Here is an 18,798-nt window from a genome sequence, read left to right as displayed (position 1 = left end):
ACAGCAAAGCTGATTTGTTTAGCAGTCATTACCCCAGTCTCTAATATGCTGATTTAGTGCTCAAGTGACATTTATTTTTATTATCAATGTTGGAAACAGTTGTGCTGCTTAATGTTTGTGAAAACCATAACACTTTTTTTTTTTTTAAGGATTCTTTGAGGAATAGAAAGCAGCATTTATTTGAAATAGAAATTTTAGTCTAACTGTCTTCACTATCACTTTTGATCAAATTAATGAACTATTGTTGAATAAAAGTATGAATTAAAAAAATGGTAAGACAATAAGGTTCCATTTGTTAACAATAAATACATACATACAACAAACATTATGAACTAACAATGAAAAATACTTCGAAAGCATTTATTCATCTTAGTTTATTTTAATATTTACTGCTACATTATTAAAATCAAAACGTTTTATCTATTAATAATATTTAATGGACCTGAGCTAGCATGAACTTTTGCATTTTAATAAACATTAAGTTAACATTAATTAAACAAAAAAAAAAAGATTAATGATACTGTCTTGAACAAATGTATTGCTCATTGTTCGTTCATGTTAGTTATTGTATTAACTGACATAAAGTCAAAAACAAACTTTTGAACGGTAGGTAGGAAAAACAGATAGTGAGTTGACCAAAAAAAAAAAAAAAAAGAAAAAAAAAGTGTACTACCCAAGTTGTCCAATGCATAAGAACACTAAATACTTCAAATGAAGTCATAAGCAAAAAGTTTCATTTGCTAGAATTGTTGTCAAGTTGTTAGACAGATTGCAAGCACTTTTTAATGAGGTTGAGAGCAATTTATCAGCAGGACACTCAATTTTGCTGTAATATTCTCATCTGTAAGTGATAGAATATCAAAGTAATGTGAGTGTTTCCATTATGCAAAACAGCAAAACTTAACAGCAAGTGAGCGATTAAATGTCGTAGCCTTCTTCAAGAAATCAAAACTCCTTGAAGCCAGTAAGCATGCAAAAGCTTGGCAAATCCAATAATTATTTGACTCGACATGGTAGCTTGCAAACACAATATTGTTTCATGGAGGACTGAAAAAAAGCCCTGTGCACTCTTACTCTCAAGAATTATGTAAAATCAACCAATCATGGTCTAGCCAGAGTGTATTCAGCAATATGCATCAGACAGTCAGTTAATGGACTTTGGGTGCCAAACCAAACTATCCCTGTCTCACTATCAAACAACCAGGGCCAGTGGAATCCGTTGAAGCAACTTATCACAATAGAACGTTCCCAATAACTTATTACAGGGAAAACCCCCATGAAGCAACCTCAGATAAGTGTCTTTCTCAATGGCACAACATTGAGCCTCATGGCTCGCTCCTTGCAGGTATCGAACCAGCAGCCCTTTCAATTGACCCTTCGCAGGGAGTTTGATTGACAGGCGATCTGACCAATCATAATCCACCATCCGCCATTTTTGTCAGACAAAGCAGTGTACTGATGTGATGTCTTTCCGTGGTTAAAACAACATTCCTTCTTATGAATCTTTCATGTTTATTTGATGCTATTAACTAGAAGGAATTAACTAAATTAACTAGAAGATTCACGAGCAGCTTTAAGAGGCTCTACAGCGATCTGTCAGACACATTAAAGAGCCACAAAAACTGTATTTATTGTTTAAATTTCTTTTAAAAAAATGACCAAATTCGAAAGGTGAGACTTTGTTTCATATAAAAAGTAACCTGGTCTGTCAGCGTGTTGTCAGTGTCCTCTCTGCTCCGCAATGTATTTTTCACTGAGTGAGAACATGGTGTGGCGCGAGAGCGGCGTCGCTTGTCAGACATAGCAACAGTAACTAAAAGGGGCGGGTCTTTGCGAACGGTCAATAACCTCCTGCGCCTTAACCACTATAACATCCCACATTCACAAAAGTAAGGTCAAGAATAAAGACTTAATGAAAAATAAAACATTCCTACATGTTACGAATTAAAAAAAAAATCTTTTTCCATTTTTGATAAAGTAAACTGAACAATTATGCCCTTCAGCCTTCTGAACATGAAATGTCTGAACTTCAGTTCTAGCAGTTTTGGCTAAGGCGTTTGTTTGGGTCGCTCTCTTTTCGTTCTGTCGTTTGACATGCCGCCTGCTGGCTTTAATGAAGACAGATAAAAGGAGGAGTGGGGTATCATCTGCGTCTAGGGATGAGGCGTGAAACTGGGTTTAATTGCCTCCATGATCAAGAGCCTTGAGGAGAGATTCATTGCCCCTCGTCCAGCTACTGCGAGTACACAGCACCCATTTCGTGACTCGTCTCCTTGTGAAGTTCAGTCGACATGCTTGGACCCTGTCCTGGATGCTAACCGACCCAGGAGAGTGGATTTCTGTCACAAACTCAAATAAAGAGTCATGACGTGTAAGACTAAAATGTAACTGGTTTGACCTACATTTTTTTTTTTATTACAGATATGAACACTTCTCATTTCTTACACTGTTCTTATGCTGAATGGTGGCATCTTTTAAATCTATAATACCATTATTCCTCGTAATTGTTAAAGGTTCTTAAATATTAAGTTTGCCCATTAATTATGCCATTTAAAGTGTGCATCACATTAGTACAAAGCAGAGGTAGACGATAATCGATTTGTCGACTTTGTTACCGATATTATTATTTTTTTTAGCATAATCTGTTATCAGTATTTACGCTTAAATTTTCGGTTGGTTCTTAAATATTGGGTTTACCCATACATGGTGCTAAAACAATGTTTCAAATTCATACACATTAGCAAAGAGATGATAATCGACATTTTTTGTGATATTACAACTATTCTGCATAACTGGTTATCGTTTCTTAAATACTTGGTGCCACCAAAAACAGTGCTTCAAATCACTGCACAATAGCAGATATTTTGCCTTTTTTTTACTGATATGTGGTGCAAATTTCACCAATTAAGTGTTTCAAATTTATACACATTAGTACAAATATATATAAGGTTAACTGATAAATGGTGCTATCTGGTAAGGATGAATGCACCATTAAAACTGTTGCTGGATTCCAATGGGAGATGCTTAGACAAGACACTGTTCAACAACAGCTAGATCGGACTACTCACTACTAGAACTTCTAGATTGGACAACTCCTCGATTAGACGACCATCATGGCCCACCCCAAGTTAGGATTTGGGTAGATTAATAACAAAATGCACAAAACCCTTGAACCACCAAAAGATAGTCTATTTCTCAGTGAAAAGCTTTTTTTAGCCACACAAAAGTCTCGGAATCTGAGAGTCAGTCTGACACATAGCACATTGGTTATTAACTAAAACCTTTAAACCTCTCAGAGCTGTTTAATTACAGCAGGTATTTGATCAAAGGCCCTCAAAGTCAACGGGGTAATTTAGCCTGCATCAATCTGAGAATATATGAACAAAATCTGCTGTAACCCCACAGTGCAATTCCCTCGCTCTCTCTCTCTTTTTCTCTAAGTTGAGAGGACAGATAATGAACTAGAGGCTAAGGGTTATCACAATAATTTGGTGCTAATTTGTCCATTTCAAGAGAACTTAATTGCCTTTAAAATGCTCTAGCCTGCTCAAAGGGATCTGACATCTGTGGTCCTTTAGCCCTCATTGACCACCAGGGCAACAATGGCTAGAATGAAAACTAATTCATCAGCTTGATTTTTCTCACTGCAATACCGCTTGCCCTTCACCTCTACATTTGAAAAATTACCTTAGAGTTCCAGCGATAGATTTTTTCCTTCAACCAAAATAAGTTATCAAGTAAAGAAAAGCACAGAGCATGAAACAATTGTGTTCAAAAACAGCTCAATATCAATAGTGGAAATTAGAGATGCACCCGCCATAAATCAGAAACTCTTGGTTTTTAGTTTTATTTAGGCCGATCTCTATTCTAGACTTGCACATAAATGCCATTTGTGTGGAATATTACGTCTGTAAACAGGACATTAACACAGGCCAGAGACTGGACACCCTGAAGATCGACGCAGAGAAGAAAACACAGATGGCAACAGAGAAAATACTTTACCAGGCACAGCAAGCTCAATGTTCGCAATGCTCGAATGCTGTTCGCTATTTGTTTCGATCGTGATTAAAATGCAGTGATTTTCTCTAATTTCAAATGGCTACAGAATACGGATTTTTTTTCTTTTTGGTTTAAGGCCAGTTTGCTTGTTATAGAGCAAATAAAACACAAATACATTTGCTTAACACCGGTATCAGAATAGTCCATGAAAAATCATGATCGGTGCATCACTACTGGAAATAACACAACGTGTTGAGGACTGGTGGCCATGCAATGTAATCTGGCAATGTTAGTTTCTCTGGAGTCTCCCGGAATGAAATTAATGGAAAAATTCTTTCATCCTCCTGCACGTAACCCAGGATGACCAAAGCTCATCTGTATGTTGAAAGAGTGAAGCGAGCTAATTAGTGATTTTACCTCACGGGAGAAAAATGAGAGAGAATTCAGTAGTCCATCAGAACTGCCAAGGTCTTCACACTGACTCATTCAAAGGCTGAAGGATGTTTGGAGTACTGAAGGGTTGTTATTGATATAGTATCAGCAATACAGATTCACACAGTTATTCAGTTATTTAAGTAAAAAAAATAATTTAAAGGGAAATAAAAGAATTTAAATCAACATGAAATAGCTTTTGCAACACATTTTACTTTTCGTAAAATGATGTTTCTTAGTGACCTGGGTATTAAGCTGTGTAATAAAAACAACCGTAGAGCGGGACTTCTGTTTGTTTTGCCAGTGCCCAATTTTTGGTGTCTTAAAACATTGAATAAGGAGCATAAGGTTAAATGACATGCATATTTTTGTCCATATTTCTTCATTATATATATATATAACCCTATATATATATGTGTGTGTGTGTGTGTGTCTATATATATAGATATATATATATATATATAATGTATATATACCAGGGAACTACACTAACCTTTTCCACTGGTGGCACTTGCGCTACTAACTTTTTCAGTTACTGGCGCAAAACATGATTTGGTCGCACAAATTATTTATAGTAAGCCGCTCTGGATAATAATGAACAATAATGAAACTGTATTGCATACAGATGTGCTTTTTATTTTACTTGCCATCTTTTAAACCACATGCCTTCTTGTTTTTGTTTTCTTTAACATTGGTTGGGATAGATTTACTGCAATAGAAAATACAGTACACAATAAAGTGCAAAATGGATTTCAACATGCTATGGTTGGCACAGATGGGCAGACTCCTGAACTCTTAAGTAGTGATGCACCGATGTGAAAATTGTGGCCGATACCGATAATAACCAATATTAATATTGCTGTTATGGCCGATACCGATATCGATATCTCTGTATAGAAAACAAATTTACTGATAATCAAATAAAGAGATATTTTCCAAAACATGTTTTCTTTTTTTCTTTTTTACTTTAGAGCACCTGTTACATGTTGGGCACCTTTACCTGTGTGCAAAATATGTCACACATAGGACACACATGCATTATATTGCATTGCATATAATGTGTGCTGGTCAACTTGTCTAAAATTAAGAAACCCCTAGAAAACCGTAAAAACAAAACAAAACAAAAAACAGGTGTACAATAAAGATAGGCTACTTAATTTATTATTCCAATAACCAAATATGATACTAAATAGCACAGGGAAAAGGGCTTCTATTTGTGACGTGCTGTCTTTGCATTTGAACATTGCACATTTTAAACAGGACACGCATTAGCTGCATAAATGTTAGCCAGTACAAACATATTTATAGAAAACAGTTGACAATGAATAGACAGGAGTCCAATAATAGCATAACGAATCACTTATTCTAAAAATAATATCAAGTAGGCTAAGTTAGACGAATGCGACATATAACAAGGGCTGTGTTGTAAAACGTCCGTCATTTAACGAATTTTAAAAAGACGGATGGATAATACAAAATGCTTTCCGACATTTTGACAGAAAAAACAAACAAGCAAGAACAAAATTTAAACTATAGCCCATCAATTTTCATTTTACAATTATCTTCTCTCTCTGTGTGCGCGCGCATCCGTATTTGTGTGAGAGAGAGAGAGAGAGAGAGAGAGAGAGAGAGAGAGAGAGAGCGCAACAGATACAATGGTACGTTTTAATCTAAGTAACGGTCGCGTGGCTGAAGCCAACTTGATGTGTTGAATGCTCAGAGCACGTTATAAAACGTATTCTTAAAATACACATTTCTGTTTTAATAAATGCTCATAGTAAATCATAGAATATTGCCTAAAACATGTACAAAAATAATCAGTGATACATTTGCGACCCATTAAAAAATTTGGTCGCTATGGCATTTCAAAAGGTCGCATATGCGACCATTTTGGTCACAGTGTAGTTCCCTGATATACATATATATACATATACATATACATATGCATATACATATATATGTATATATATAAGGAAATTCACACATACAATTAATACACCTGTTCTATGGTGAATATCTTGTTCTGAATTAAAAAATAACTGACGTTTTGGGGGCATAAAATCAAAGTCAGGGTGATACAACTGTCCTGATATCATAATGAAATCAAAGAGAAAAGAAAAATGTCTTTTCATTAATCTTGAATACTTTTATATGTCACTGACCTATTAAAAAAGCCTAAATGCCTATTTCCTGGAGGCTTACCAACAGTGCACATTTTGTATGTCTCCCTTATCTGACCTATCTATTTCTGGTCTCTGCTAACAGGCTGATGAATCAGGTGTGATTGATTAGGAAGAGATCGAAAATGTGTAGCGTCTCCAGGAACAGCGTTGGGAAACACTGGTCTACCGGGCATTAGCCAAATATCAGCTAATAAGAAACATCATCTTAGGGAAAGAAGTTTGTTTTTCATTTGGAATAAATAATGTGCACTGGTGAACTGTGAACAATAATACAAGAGTTAAGAAAGTTAGCAGGATCAAATTGTGAATTCAAGTTGAATTTTAAAAATCGCCTCAATTGGTTACACAAGTGTCCTAGAATTCTTCCATATTCCATTTTTTGCACTGTTTCCATAACTGAGAAAGAAGAGAGAAAAATCTAACTCAGGAAACCCATGCGGTTGTTTTGTTTTCTGTGGAGGGTGAACTACTGTCAAACCCGAGCGGTGCTGACAGAACGTATTCACGGATCAGAACCACAACAGAGCATGCTGTGTCACTATCACTGCAGAATATGGCAAGCCGTTTTAACATTTAATCCTTAAAACCTACTAGTATCGATTTTCATGCTAGTACTTATTTTTTAGATACTAGTAACTATTCCATTAAGTACTAGTACTCATTCGGTAGATACTAGTGCTTATTCTTTAGGTACTAGTACCTTTTTAAAGATTAAGATAATTTACTAGTATTTAATTATACCAAACTTGTTAAGAAAAAATAGAACTAGTGCTTATTTTTTAGTTACTAGTAACATTTTAGATCAAATATATCCTTACCTTAATAGATACTAGTACTATTTAAATAATCAGTATGCAAATAATATGTTGAATATTAATGAACCAACAACATATCAAAGAGAGATGACACAGGAAACAGACTGAATTGCAGAAGGCCGTTTGTATAATAACAATATAATTATATTATAGCCTACCTTTTTAATGGTATTAGAGTAAAAAATATATAATTAATAGGCATATGTAATATAGTGCATATATACTCTTATTTTGACATGACTCTCATTCTCAGACGCAGATTAATATTCAGAATTTTTGATTAAGGAATTGTGAATGCTCACCAAAAATCCCAATCTCTGGGTATTGTGGTTGTTTGGCTGGTGGGTATGAACCGGTTTTTGGATCTCCTTAACTGTTGTTTGAATTTTATTATTGGCAGTTAAGTCTTTATTATAGCCTACTGTACATTCAAAACAATAAATGTTATATTAAACATATATCTTTCCTTGTGTTCATGCTAACCAATTAGCTAGATAAACCAACAAAGCCAGTTACTTACGAAAAATCAATCTTCTATAGCCTTAGTTTAGCCAGCATTACCATATGAACTCTGATTGGATGGTTGAGAGTATACTCATGTTTATGTAATGATCTGTTAAAAGAAGAAATCTCTTGATATTTTCTTACTAGTTCCTTAATGAGGTTGAAGATATCTGCAAATTAACAGATACTAGTAGCTATTCTGTTTTGATATCATCTAATAATTTATGACTAGTAATTATTCCAATATTGACTAGTATTTTTATTTAGTATTATTTATTAGACACTAGTATATGTTTTAATTGTAACTGTAACATATCTTATCTTACAAGTCACAACTGTTTTTTTTTTTACTCGTCTTACGTTATGACTAGGTAGAATGACCACTGTAGAGTTCAATTAAAAATCTTAATAGTAAAATTTAAAATCTTACTAGAAACATTTGGAATAAATACTAGTATCTAATAAATAGGTACTAGTATCTATTGAATAAGTACTAGTAGCTAATTAATAAGTACTTGTATCTATTTAATAGGCACTAGTATCTAATGAATAAGTACTAGTATCTAATGAATAAGTACTAGTATCTAATGAATAAGTACTAGTATCTAATGAATAAGTACTAGTAGCTAATAAATACGTACTAGTCACATTTGGAATACATACTAGTAGTCAGAACTGAATAGTTGATATCTGAATGACAGATTCCCGTAGAAGTCAATGGCAAAAAAAATGTATGTGTTATTACTAGTAACAAAATAATAGTTACTAGTCACTATCGAAATTAGTACTAGTATCTAATGAATAAGAACTAGTATCTATTTAATAGGTACTAGAATCTAATAAATAAGTACTAGTGCCAATTTAATAGGCACTAGAATCTAATTATTAAGTACTAGTGTCTATTTAATAGGTACTAGTATCTAATAAATGAGTACCAGTCTCTAAAAAAATAAGTACTAGTACCTAAAGCATAAGCACTAGTACTTAATGGAATAGATACTAGTATCTAAAAAATAAGTACTAGTAGCATGAAAATAGATACTAGTAGGTTTTAAGGATTAAATGTTAAAACGACTTGCCATATGCAGAATCTCATCATTCCTGCACTACTGCCAGAGATCAGACACTTAGACTGAAGAAGACGCAGGTGTCTAATGGCACGTCAGCTTGGAGCGGGCTAGAAGCAGACTGGTCAAGCTCAAGCTGCCAGGGAGGAAAGAAGAGTCAGCAAGCCTGGCTGAGCACTGAAGGATGCTGGGACGGTTGAAGGGTGATTGTACGTAGGAGCAGATATTGTCTGTACACAAGGAAATCAAGCTGAGAAAGAGAAAGAGAGAGAGAGTGCTTGTTGCTTACCCTTGTGGTTGATGGACCATATGCACTGCTTGCTCTGAACGTCCCACATCCTGACAGTCTCGTCATTGGAGCCGGACAGCAGGAGTGTGCCGTCCATGGACACAGACAGACATGTCACCAGATTTCTGTCCAGGAGGAGAAAGACTGTTAAAGTGAAAATTCTAAGAGCAAATTTGGTTTGCCTACAGCTGACCTTTTGCCTAAAGTCTGACTACATAATATAAAAATGCAATCATGGTGTGGTGGTTAACATAAATGCATGACATGGTGCTCATATAGGAGAAGCAGGTTCCAATCCAACACACAAAAAATGTACATATAAATATATAACCATTCAATCATTCAATATGCCATCTCTTATGTTCACCAAGGCTACATTTATTTGATAAAAAAAATACATTAAAAACAGAAATATTGTGGGGGATAAAAAGATTATTCCTCTGATGGCATTTCAGCATAATTTCTCCAGTCTTTAGTGTCACATGATCCTTCAGAAATAATTTAAATATACTGATTTGGTGCTAAATTATCATCAATTAATACTTGTGCTCAACTATTAATAGCTCTTATTAATAACGTTGAAATCAGTTGTGCTGCTTAAAATGTTTGTGGACAATGTGATACATTTCTTTTCAGGATTCTTGGCTGAATAGAAAGTTCAAAAGAAAATCATTTATTTGAAATAGAAATCGCATTTGTAACATACATTTCTTTACTGTCACTTTAGATCAATTGAATGAGTCCTTGCTGACTAAAAGTATTCATTAATTTTTTTCAAAAACAAACAAACTTTTGAATGGTAGTGTATCATGGTTTCCACAGAAATATTAAGCAGAAAAAAATTTTTTTCAACATTGATAATAAGAAATGTTTCTTGAACACTTGAAGGATCATGCGGTAAGATATATACACTACTGGTAAAAAAATTATAATATAGTATAGAGAAGTGGTTTTCAACCTGGGGGCCCAAAATGAATGTACTGTGAGTGTTTTATAATGGATGCTCTGCGAAGAAGCGTGTTTTGGAGAAGTTTGTGAGGATCAGTGGTGTTTATGTCCACATGGGCATCAGACACTCCAAACATACATGACTTGTTCTGACAGAGGAACTGTTAACTTTTATGACATCGATCCGCCTTTAGATCGCTGAGTTTCCACACATTCAGAATGATTTTATTTTTCATTTGTATTTTGGTCTGTTTAATAATTCAGAATGGATCCATATAGTAGCTATATGCAGTCCTTTGGCATCTCCATGTGGTCTTGTTTGACTTGTGCTTATTTCTTTAAAGGCACACTATGTAATTGTTCGCCACTAGAGGTTGTTTATTCAAAACAAAGGCTTGATGACGCCTTGATTTCACGGAATCGTGGGAGCTGTTGTCTTCATCTCTACAGCCGATGGAGAATACGACGGGACTCGGGCAGAAATCATATTCATGGATGACTGGTAAAGTATTAAAGATTTATTAACCTTACAAAAGCTGTTGGAACGATTACTAATGACAGACGAGTGCAACACGCAGCTCGAGAGCAGTGGAGCGTTTATTATACCTCAGACCGCTTCCGCTACTTCCGGTCATTCGTATGTGGGGTAACGTATCGCTGTTTTATCATATTAGATACATTTGAGTGTGTTATAATTGGTACAATTATATATTGTTATAATGCTACTCTGTGCGTTCGCTTGGCGGCTACTATATGAGACACATGTTGCACACTGCAGTGAGCTACATCGATATTAGGCATGGTAAATATGGTACTCGCGGTAAATAAATAAAAAACATTTAAACAAAAAGACTAACTGTGTTGAGCTGTATAACAATGATTAGTTTTCTGTCGATGAATGTATGTATCCAAACAGTTGCTCACCTGTCTAATAAAACACATAATATATTAAAGAGTTTTGGGTGTTTACATGGTTTCCACAAAATAAAACCAGAAATCGAGGTTAACACCGGGTATGATGTCATTGATAGAAAACGTACGGACACAGTCTGTGTCCTGGTTAAAACTGCTTATTTCTCTGGATTTAAACATTCTTAGAAAAATTCAGGATAATGTAAGTACACAAATCAACAAAATACATAACATTGTTCAAGTGGTTTTTGGATATTCTTACACAGTGTGCCTTTAAGTTACTGTATAACTGAGCAGAGTAAGTTGTAAAGAATGTCTGCAGTGACATTTTTGCAAAGTGTGAAGGTATTTTGAATTTATTTTGTTTAAAAAATAATAACTGTTGAGAAGTATTAACACTAGAATTCAAATATTTTTGTGAATAAAAATATTGAGTCGGAGAAGAGGGGGGCCTTGGAGTAAAAAAGGTTGCCAAACACGGGTATAGAGTATATAGAGTCAAAGCCACAATAAAATGTTTGGTTTTTTTTCTCAAATAAATGAACATGTTTGTTAAAGTAACAAAGTACAAAGTACAATTCCAAAAGACACCCTTTCTGCCACCAGCAGATGCCAATTCTGCAATCCTCGCTGTGTGTAACCTGAAAAACACACAGTAAATGGAGGCCGTGATTACACCTCCTGCCTGCACCGTCTTACAGGCAGAGCTTCAGCACAAAGGACAGAAAAAAGAAATGTAATCCAAAATGAGTAGAAGCCAGAAACTTTCACCTTTCTTCCTTTCATTGATTGAACTTTGTGCACCAGCAAAAAAAAAAAATTCAAGACTTTTCCTGAAGTAATGACGGAGGACAGACACATGGGTCACAACAAAGAGCAGAAAACCTCACCCGTGTCCTTTGAACACCTGATTGCCGTCGCTGTCAGACTGGAAGGTTTTGTCCCGGCTTAAACTCTGCCAAGAAAGAAAGAGAAAAAGAGCAAAGGGGGAAAAAGAAACATTTATGTTCAATGTGGAGAAAACAATCCATATTCTAACATGGGTCGATAATAACGACAGCCTGCTGGCTTGGGGTCAGTCAGTGTTCGAGTTCCGGGTCTCGCTTCATCTTAAACTCGTTGATCATGTACATGTTTTTATGCCAACTGGGGTAGCTGAAAAGAAAAAAGCCTTTTAGTTGAGCACTAGCTAAGAATTTGTTCCACAAGAGTCAATTAGCCTGGTATACACACAATCACGGTCCATCCTGAAGCCTCCATAAGGTACCAGGGGATTTAGCCCTGACTGTCTCCTAAACGGTCTGATCGATTCACTTAATGGCATTAATTAAGGAAGAGGCTGTAGAAGTATGGTGGCCTGGACTGGACCATTGCTGACTCAAATCATTACATCACCTCTTGAAAGACTGGCAATAAGGAGCATCAATAATACATGACAGGAAGAGTTAAAGCCAGGAGGAGATGTCTGGACTTTCATGAAGGAAAAGAACGTCTTTCATATTCAGATTTGCACATTAATACAGACAGACGTCGCACTGGTCCGGAAATAAAATCCATGTGATTAGGAGGAGGAAATAGTTTTGAGAGACCTTGTTATAATTCAAATAATAGAGCCGTTCAGTTTGTAGTCCTGAATCCCAGAAGAGAATTGGCAATTTCAAGCCATGAATAGTTTTTATATCAAAGGCTTTAAGATTAGCAGTTTTTGATTTATGATTAAAAGGAGGGCTGTGGTTAAAATGACTGACTTTCACGATGTGTTCAAAGTCAATTAAAAAACATTATACCTTAAACGTTGTACTAAAACATATTTGAGACCACCGTGTGCAATAAAAGATAATTTAAAAAAAATGCTACAAGCTACCACAAGGATTTGAGTTCATGTGCTTAAGAACCAATGCTTGTTTTAGAAAGACGTCTCTTATGCTGACCAAGGCTCCATTGATTTGATAAAAAAAAAATACAGTCAAAACTGTAATATTGATCAATATTATTACAGTTTTAAATAGCCGTTTTCTATTTGAATATATTTTGAAATGTAATTTATTCCTGTGATGGCGAAGCTGAATTTTGTACTTTTCGTTATTTCTGTACTGAGTAATATTAATTAACTACAAGTACTTACTATTGGGTTATGGTTAGGATTAAGGTTAGTTGCATGTAATTATGTATAATTTATCAATCTTTTTCCTAACAAGCCTACTGCGTTTAGATTCTGGCTTCCGGTTTGGGGAAGTTCCACTAAAAAATACTGAAACAGATCATTTCAAATAAAAAGGTTGCACAACAAATAATCTTATCAGTCAGTTCGACTGAATGAGCAGTACAATGTCATTCATGTTCCATTTTCAGATGTCAGGAGAACAGCAGTCCTTGGTATTTTATTGTGACATGGTACAACAAGAATATCTAAGGCAAGAGTTTTTTTCAGGCACTGCATTCTTTTCCTCCTGATTATTTTCTCTTTTTTCCCTTTGCATTCTGCTGTAACAGTATTAAAAAAGACAACATATACTGTGCACTTGTGTTCTGCTCTCCTGATTTAATTATGATATATCCCATGAATAATTCACTGGAATGCACGAAGAATCTCTGAGTTTCCTCCCCAATACTCACGTCTCTTTCCAGGTTTGTTTTCAAGATGCTTTCAAATGTAATCGTCTCCCCTTCACTTCTAATCCCTATTAGCAGGAATGTTTCTATAGTAAGTATATACAATATTTACTGGCTGCCTTAATGACGGAAATCAGTTTGAAATATTATCATTCAATGTTCCAGTTAATGAACATCATTGATTAAGGCAACGTATGTTACATAACACAGACATATCTTACTACAGTGATATTTAATATGACCGTAATATTGTTGTGGAAAGAATCAAGCTTTTGGTGTTATTCATGGTCTGTTTTAGTAATTTTGTTAATGCTTTTGCACTTTTAAATGTCTTGGTTGAATAATGTCATCTCATTGTACCCAGTTTTCAAAAATGCTTATTATTGCGTTCATAAAGCGAATCCTTCGCTGACTGTTTACAGTTTAACAGAAGTTATTCCCATAATTCGTGCAAAGCATCATGGGACATAGGAAAAATGTGGATAATTATTATAATTATAGTAACTACATGTAACGTGTAACAACAAAAAGTGTTACCGACACTTATTTGTACGGATCCCCCCACACAGAAAATCATGGCCATGAAATAATAAAATGATCCCACGTCTAATTAATTCATGGTCATGTTTTATTAACTAAAATAGAATACCCTGTTCCTTTTATACATATGACACTTCTGTGGTGTTTTTTGTTTTGTTGTTTTTTTAAGCTTGAAAGATAGGCTATATCTGCAAAGAGCAAATTCCCCCCAAAAATTATTTGGTGTTCCACAGAAGAAATAAAGCCATTTGAGTTTGCAATAACGAGGGTGAGTAAATACTGACAGGATATTCATGTTGAACTGTTCCTTTAATCTAATCTCGATGGGGAAAATAAACTCTAAAAGCAAGTTAAGCAAGCGTTTGTCTACAGCAGGGATGTTCAGAGCATGAGTTAAAGTTAAACAGATGTCTTTCTGAGGCAGAAAGTCTAGACAGGATTAGATTTTAAAAACCTTCAGCAGTAACACTCTCTCTCTCTCTGTATTTTTCTCTTTGCGTCTCTTTATTTTCCCTCTCTGTCTTTTGTCTTCAAGCAGGCAGGGAATTCTAAGCTTTCCTGTCAGAAAGACTTTTTCTATCAAAATATGACAAATTCAACCCTTGTTCATCTCTAAAAGACCATCTAAAAAACAAGGGTAAGGAAACTGAGCAGAGGAAGTACTTTTTTAACCTTTGTAGCGGGGTGAAGAGGTCAGTGGAACTGCTGGACTGAGAAGAGAAGGTTAACAGAACTGTATATGGTCACAACTGAATATTAAATAATGTTGTTGTTTTTTTTTTACATGAAATCTAATACACCATAACACCATAAGACACATCCTCTAGCCCTGACGAGAGGAATTTTTTCCACAAATTTTACTGGCAAGTGATTGTATTTTGTTCAAAGGAAAACGTCTAACCCAATCAGAGCGAGAAGATTGAGGTCGTTGTTTTGGAATTAAGTCAGGATCCCAGATTCAAAGACTCCTAAGACTGCTTATTAGGGATATGCATGAGTTTATTGTGAAATACAGTGAAACTATGGATTTGAAAGTGTGCAGTGATGCCTGGAATCACTTTGACCATGAAAATACAGTTAAGTGCAAGATATGCAGCACCAAACTGCAATATACATTATAATACGAACAGTATTGGGTTACACTTTATTTTAAAGTGCCTTTGTTACACTGTAATTATACATTTAAGTACTGAGCAATATTAAGTAACTACTATAGGGTTAGGATTAGGGTTTGTTTTGTTTGGTTTAGGGTTAGATGCATATATTTATGCAAAATGTATAGTTATTATGGTCACACTTTAGTTTAGGGTCCAATTCTCACAATTAACTAACTATTAACTACAACTTTTGCCTCAATAAATTCCTAATTACTGCTTATTAATAGTTAGTAAGGTAGATGTTAAATTTAGGTATTGGGTAGGATTAAGGTATGTAGAATATGGTCATGCAGAATAAGACATTACTATATGCTTTATAAGTATTAATAAACAGCCTAGTAATATGCATGCTAATAAGAAACTAGTTCACAGTGAGAATTGGATCCTAAACTAAAGTGTTAATGTTATTACTATAGTAACTACATGTAACATTATGTAACGATGACACTGTGAAATAAAGTGTTACCCAGTATTGTAATAGAATATTGTAAATTCTTTGTGCTTTAGTTGCCCATGTTTCAGCTTTGTTGTTATGGGAAAGAGCGCATCCCCAACGAGAGTTACACATTCAGACAAAAACGGTCAAGTTCGCGTCTGCATCCGCATCCTTTTGTGCAGATGTGACTTGTAATATGACTTGAAATAAAAAATGTACAATAGCCATCCCGACTTATATCCCACCAATACATCTCACTTTGAAACCAACCTTAAGACAGCAGACAAAATTATTAAGAGTGCAAAACCCAGCTTTAGAAGTCAAAGATATTCAAGTCTACCAATAAATAGCCTTTGAACATCTTGAAAGGTTTTAGAGACATGAGAAAATAAATAAATCAGGAAACCCTGTAGGACTACTAAGGCTGGCTGAGATTCCAGACGCGGGGAACAAAATGAAAAACCGAGAGGCTGAAAAAGCACGTCATTACCAGCTAATTAATGCCCTGATTAAAGTTTAACAATGATGATGAATGTATCAGGACAGATTGGGAATGAATCGCACACAGTTTCACCTCAGTTTAAAGATGATTAGAAATACATGCAGAAATACATGCTTTCTCTCACACATACATTAGCTTAAGATGTATATAGAGCAGAGACACTTAAACACTTAAAACATAAATACTGCTTCAAGAGGAAAATAGTTTATTCATAAAAAATTCTGCCTCAAGCATCTCCTGTTAGGCTGTTCAATATGAGCTCAGGAATACTTTATCATATGGCGAGCACTGTAAGATAAATCTTTTTATTAAGTGCTGACTAGGAAAGGATGGGATCATGCTGCCAAGTGTTGGTTCCTCCAAACGTTTCTTTCTTCCATCTACACTTATCTAAGCAAGTATTTCAACCAGTTAAGTTCACAAGGCAAAAATCAAAGGATGTACGATATATTTCATTGGTACCATATTGGTTATCGGCCAATATTAGAGATTGTTTTTTATTTGTCAGTATCGGACAATATGGGATATTTAATTGTGCATGCTCATTTCTGTTAAATGTCATTTACAGAAATTCTAAAATAAAAAACTATTTGTCATGCAGTCCATTATAATGTGATGCCTTAATTCAGCATTTAAAACATTTTTAATTGTTTATAATTTTTTTTAAACAAAATCATTTAAATGCATTGGCCAGTACTGGAATTTTAATATCATATTGTAATACATCCCCACAAAAATCACAAACAAGGGTCGACCGATTATCGGCGGCGATATTGAGCATTTTTATGGTTATCGGCCATTTTCAAAACCGATTTGCCGATAAAATAATTTAATTTTGAAATGCGCTATATTTGGCTCTGACGCAGCCACCTCTGTTGAACTCACCACTCTGTAGGCTAGACCAATGTCCCCGCCCATCTGATTTGTTGGGAGACACAAGTCCGGTCAATTAACGCGGAAAGCTGAAGGCACTGAAAGCTTTGCACTCTCACACCGAAAGCACTTGCTGACTGGAGCTGCTTCACTGATCACGCATTAGTTGTCTCTCAAAGTTAAGGCAGCAGCAGACTTTGCTGAAGTTGCAATAAATCACTACACTGAAGTTGCAAAACACCTCAATATAATAGGGCCCTGTGATTTCCAGTCATAAAAACGGAATCCAGTCATGAAAACGGAATTTACTGTATAAAGCGGAAAATCACGGAATTTGTCAACATTTAGTTGAATTAATAAAAAGCAGGTCAGTACAAATCAATTCGAATTTCAAACCGCAAAAAGACTATTTAAATATGAATCTTGCGTGTCTCTAAATGAATGGTGCAGACGCTTGATTTCATTTACCACACACACACACAGACAGACAGAAGCACGTGTGACGCTTGCGCTGTTTTCAGCCTCAGCCGCATCATTATATGAGGACATGATTGCATAAACATCATCTCCAGAGCCGCTTTGAGTCACTTCATGAGCTTTTTAACGCTTCAACTGAGAAAAGTTATTGTCATATCAGAAACACACAGAAACGCAAAGATCTCCACGGCAACCCGTCAAAATAAAAGTTAGGTTTTTCATTTATTAAACTGTAAATAAATTGAATAAGTTTGATTTCAATTAATTAGAAATGCTTTTTTATTACAAAAATTTTATTTAGAGTCTTTAAGTTATACAAAATGTTTACAGAATGCTGATGCGTGCTCCCTGCACTTTTTAAGTTATTATTATTAATAATAATATCATTAACAGTTCTCAGATTTAAAGATATGTTTAAAAGCATTTAAAGAAAGTATTTGTAAAAACCCTTTGTTATTCTTCATTTTGACATTCATTTTCATTTTTACATTAGACATAGGCTATATATTGGTTCAAAATATCAGTTATTGGTCTACTTGATCTGTAATAATCGGTATCGGCCCTGAAAATCACATATCGGTCGACCCCTACAAACAACTCATGAAAAGCCATAGTGTATATATGCAAATATGAATGGAATTCAGAAGCTGCACCAAAGGAGTCTTTATTAGTAAATAAAGACATACATTTCTGTATGTTTCTTCATAGAACATGGGCGTAGATTACACGGGGGACGTGTCCCCCCCACTTTTTATAAAATGTAAATTCGCCCCCCCGCACTTTTTCATAGGGCAAGTGTGTCCACAACAAGCTGAGGTTTTCGCGGGTGTGTATAGCCTACATCGAGATTTAAAATCCAAAGAGTCAAGTCTATCTACATACGTGACTTTCACGTTTCCATGGTAATCAGTCACTCGTGCATCACGACACGCCCATGCTCGCACCCGCGCCCAATCCATTTTTTTCATAGAGGTCGCAAATGAGTTCAAAACGACAACAAACTCTTCAGTCTTCACTCGATCCTTTTTCACGAAAAAGTCAAGCGCTGTAA

The 18,798-nt window shown here is 35.2% G+C and overlaps 1 protein-coding gene and 1 long non-coding RNA gene across 2 annotated transcripts in view; both read right to left on the bottom strand.

The window, feature by feature from the left end:
* The window catches only part of wdr18 (WD repeat domain 18), a 92,138-nt gene that overhangs the window by 30,383 nt on the left and 42,957 nt on the right, over positions 1-18,798 (bottom strand). Inside the window, exons 6-7 of the mRNA XM_082156772.1 lie at positions 12,040-12,104; positions 9,290-9,414 (exon numbers count right to left, since the gene is read on the bottom strand). Coding sequence (XP_082012898.1) covers positions 9,290-9,414; positions 12,040-12,104 — 190 coding nt within the window. The remainder of the gene's footprint in view (positions 1-9,289; positions 9,415-12,039; positions 12,105-18,798) is intronic.
* On the bottom strand, positions 6,867-8,399 carry LOC309488561. The gene is made up of 2 exons (XR_014202185.1): positions 7,913-8,399; positions 6,867-7,847 (listed from the first exon to the last, which is right to left on the bottom strand). It is a non-coding gene; the product is annotated as an uncharacterized lncRNA (long non-coding RNA).

The sequence above is a fragment of the Leuciscus leuciscus genome (assembly GCF_965113295.1).
Source record: "Leuciscus leuciscus genome assembly, chromosome: 23".
NCBI lineage: Eukaryota > Metazoa > Chordata > Actinopteri > Cypriniformes > Leuciscidae > Leuciscus > Leuciscus leuciscus.
This window is presented reverse-complemented; position numbering and strand designations above follow the sequence as displayed.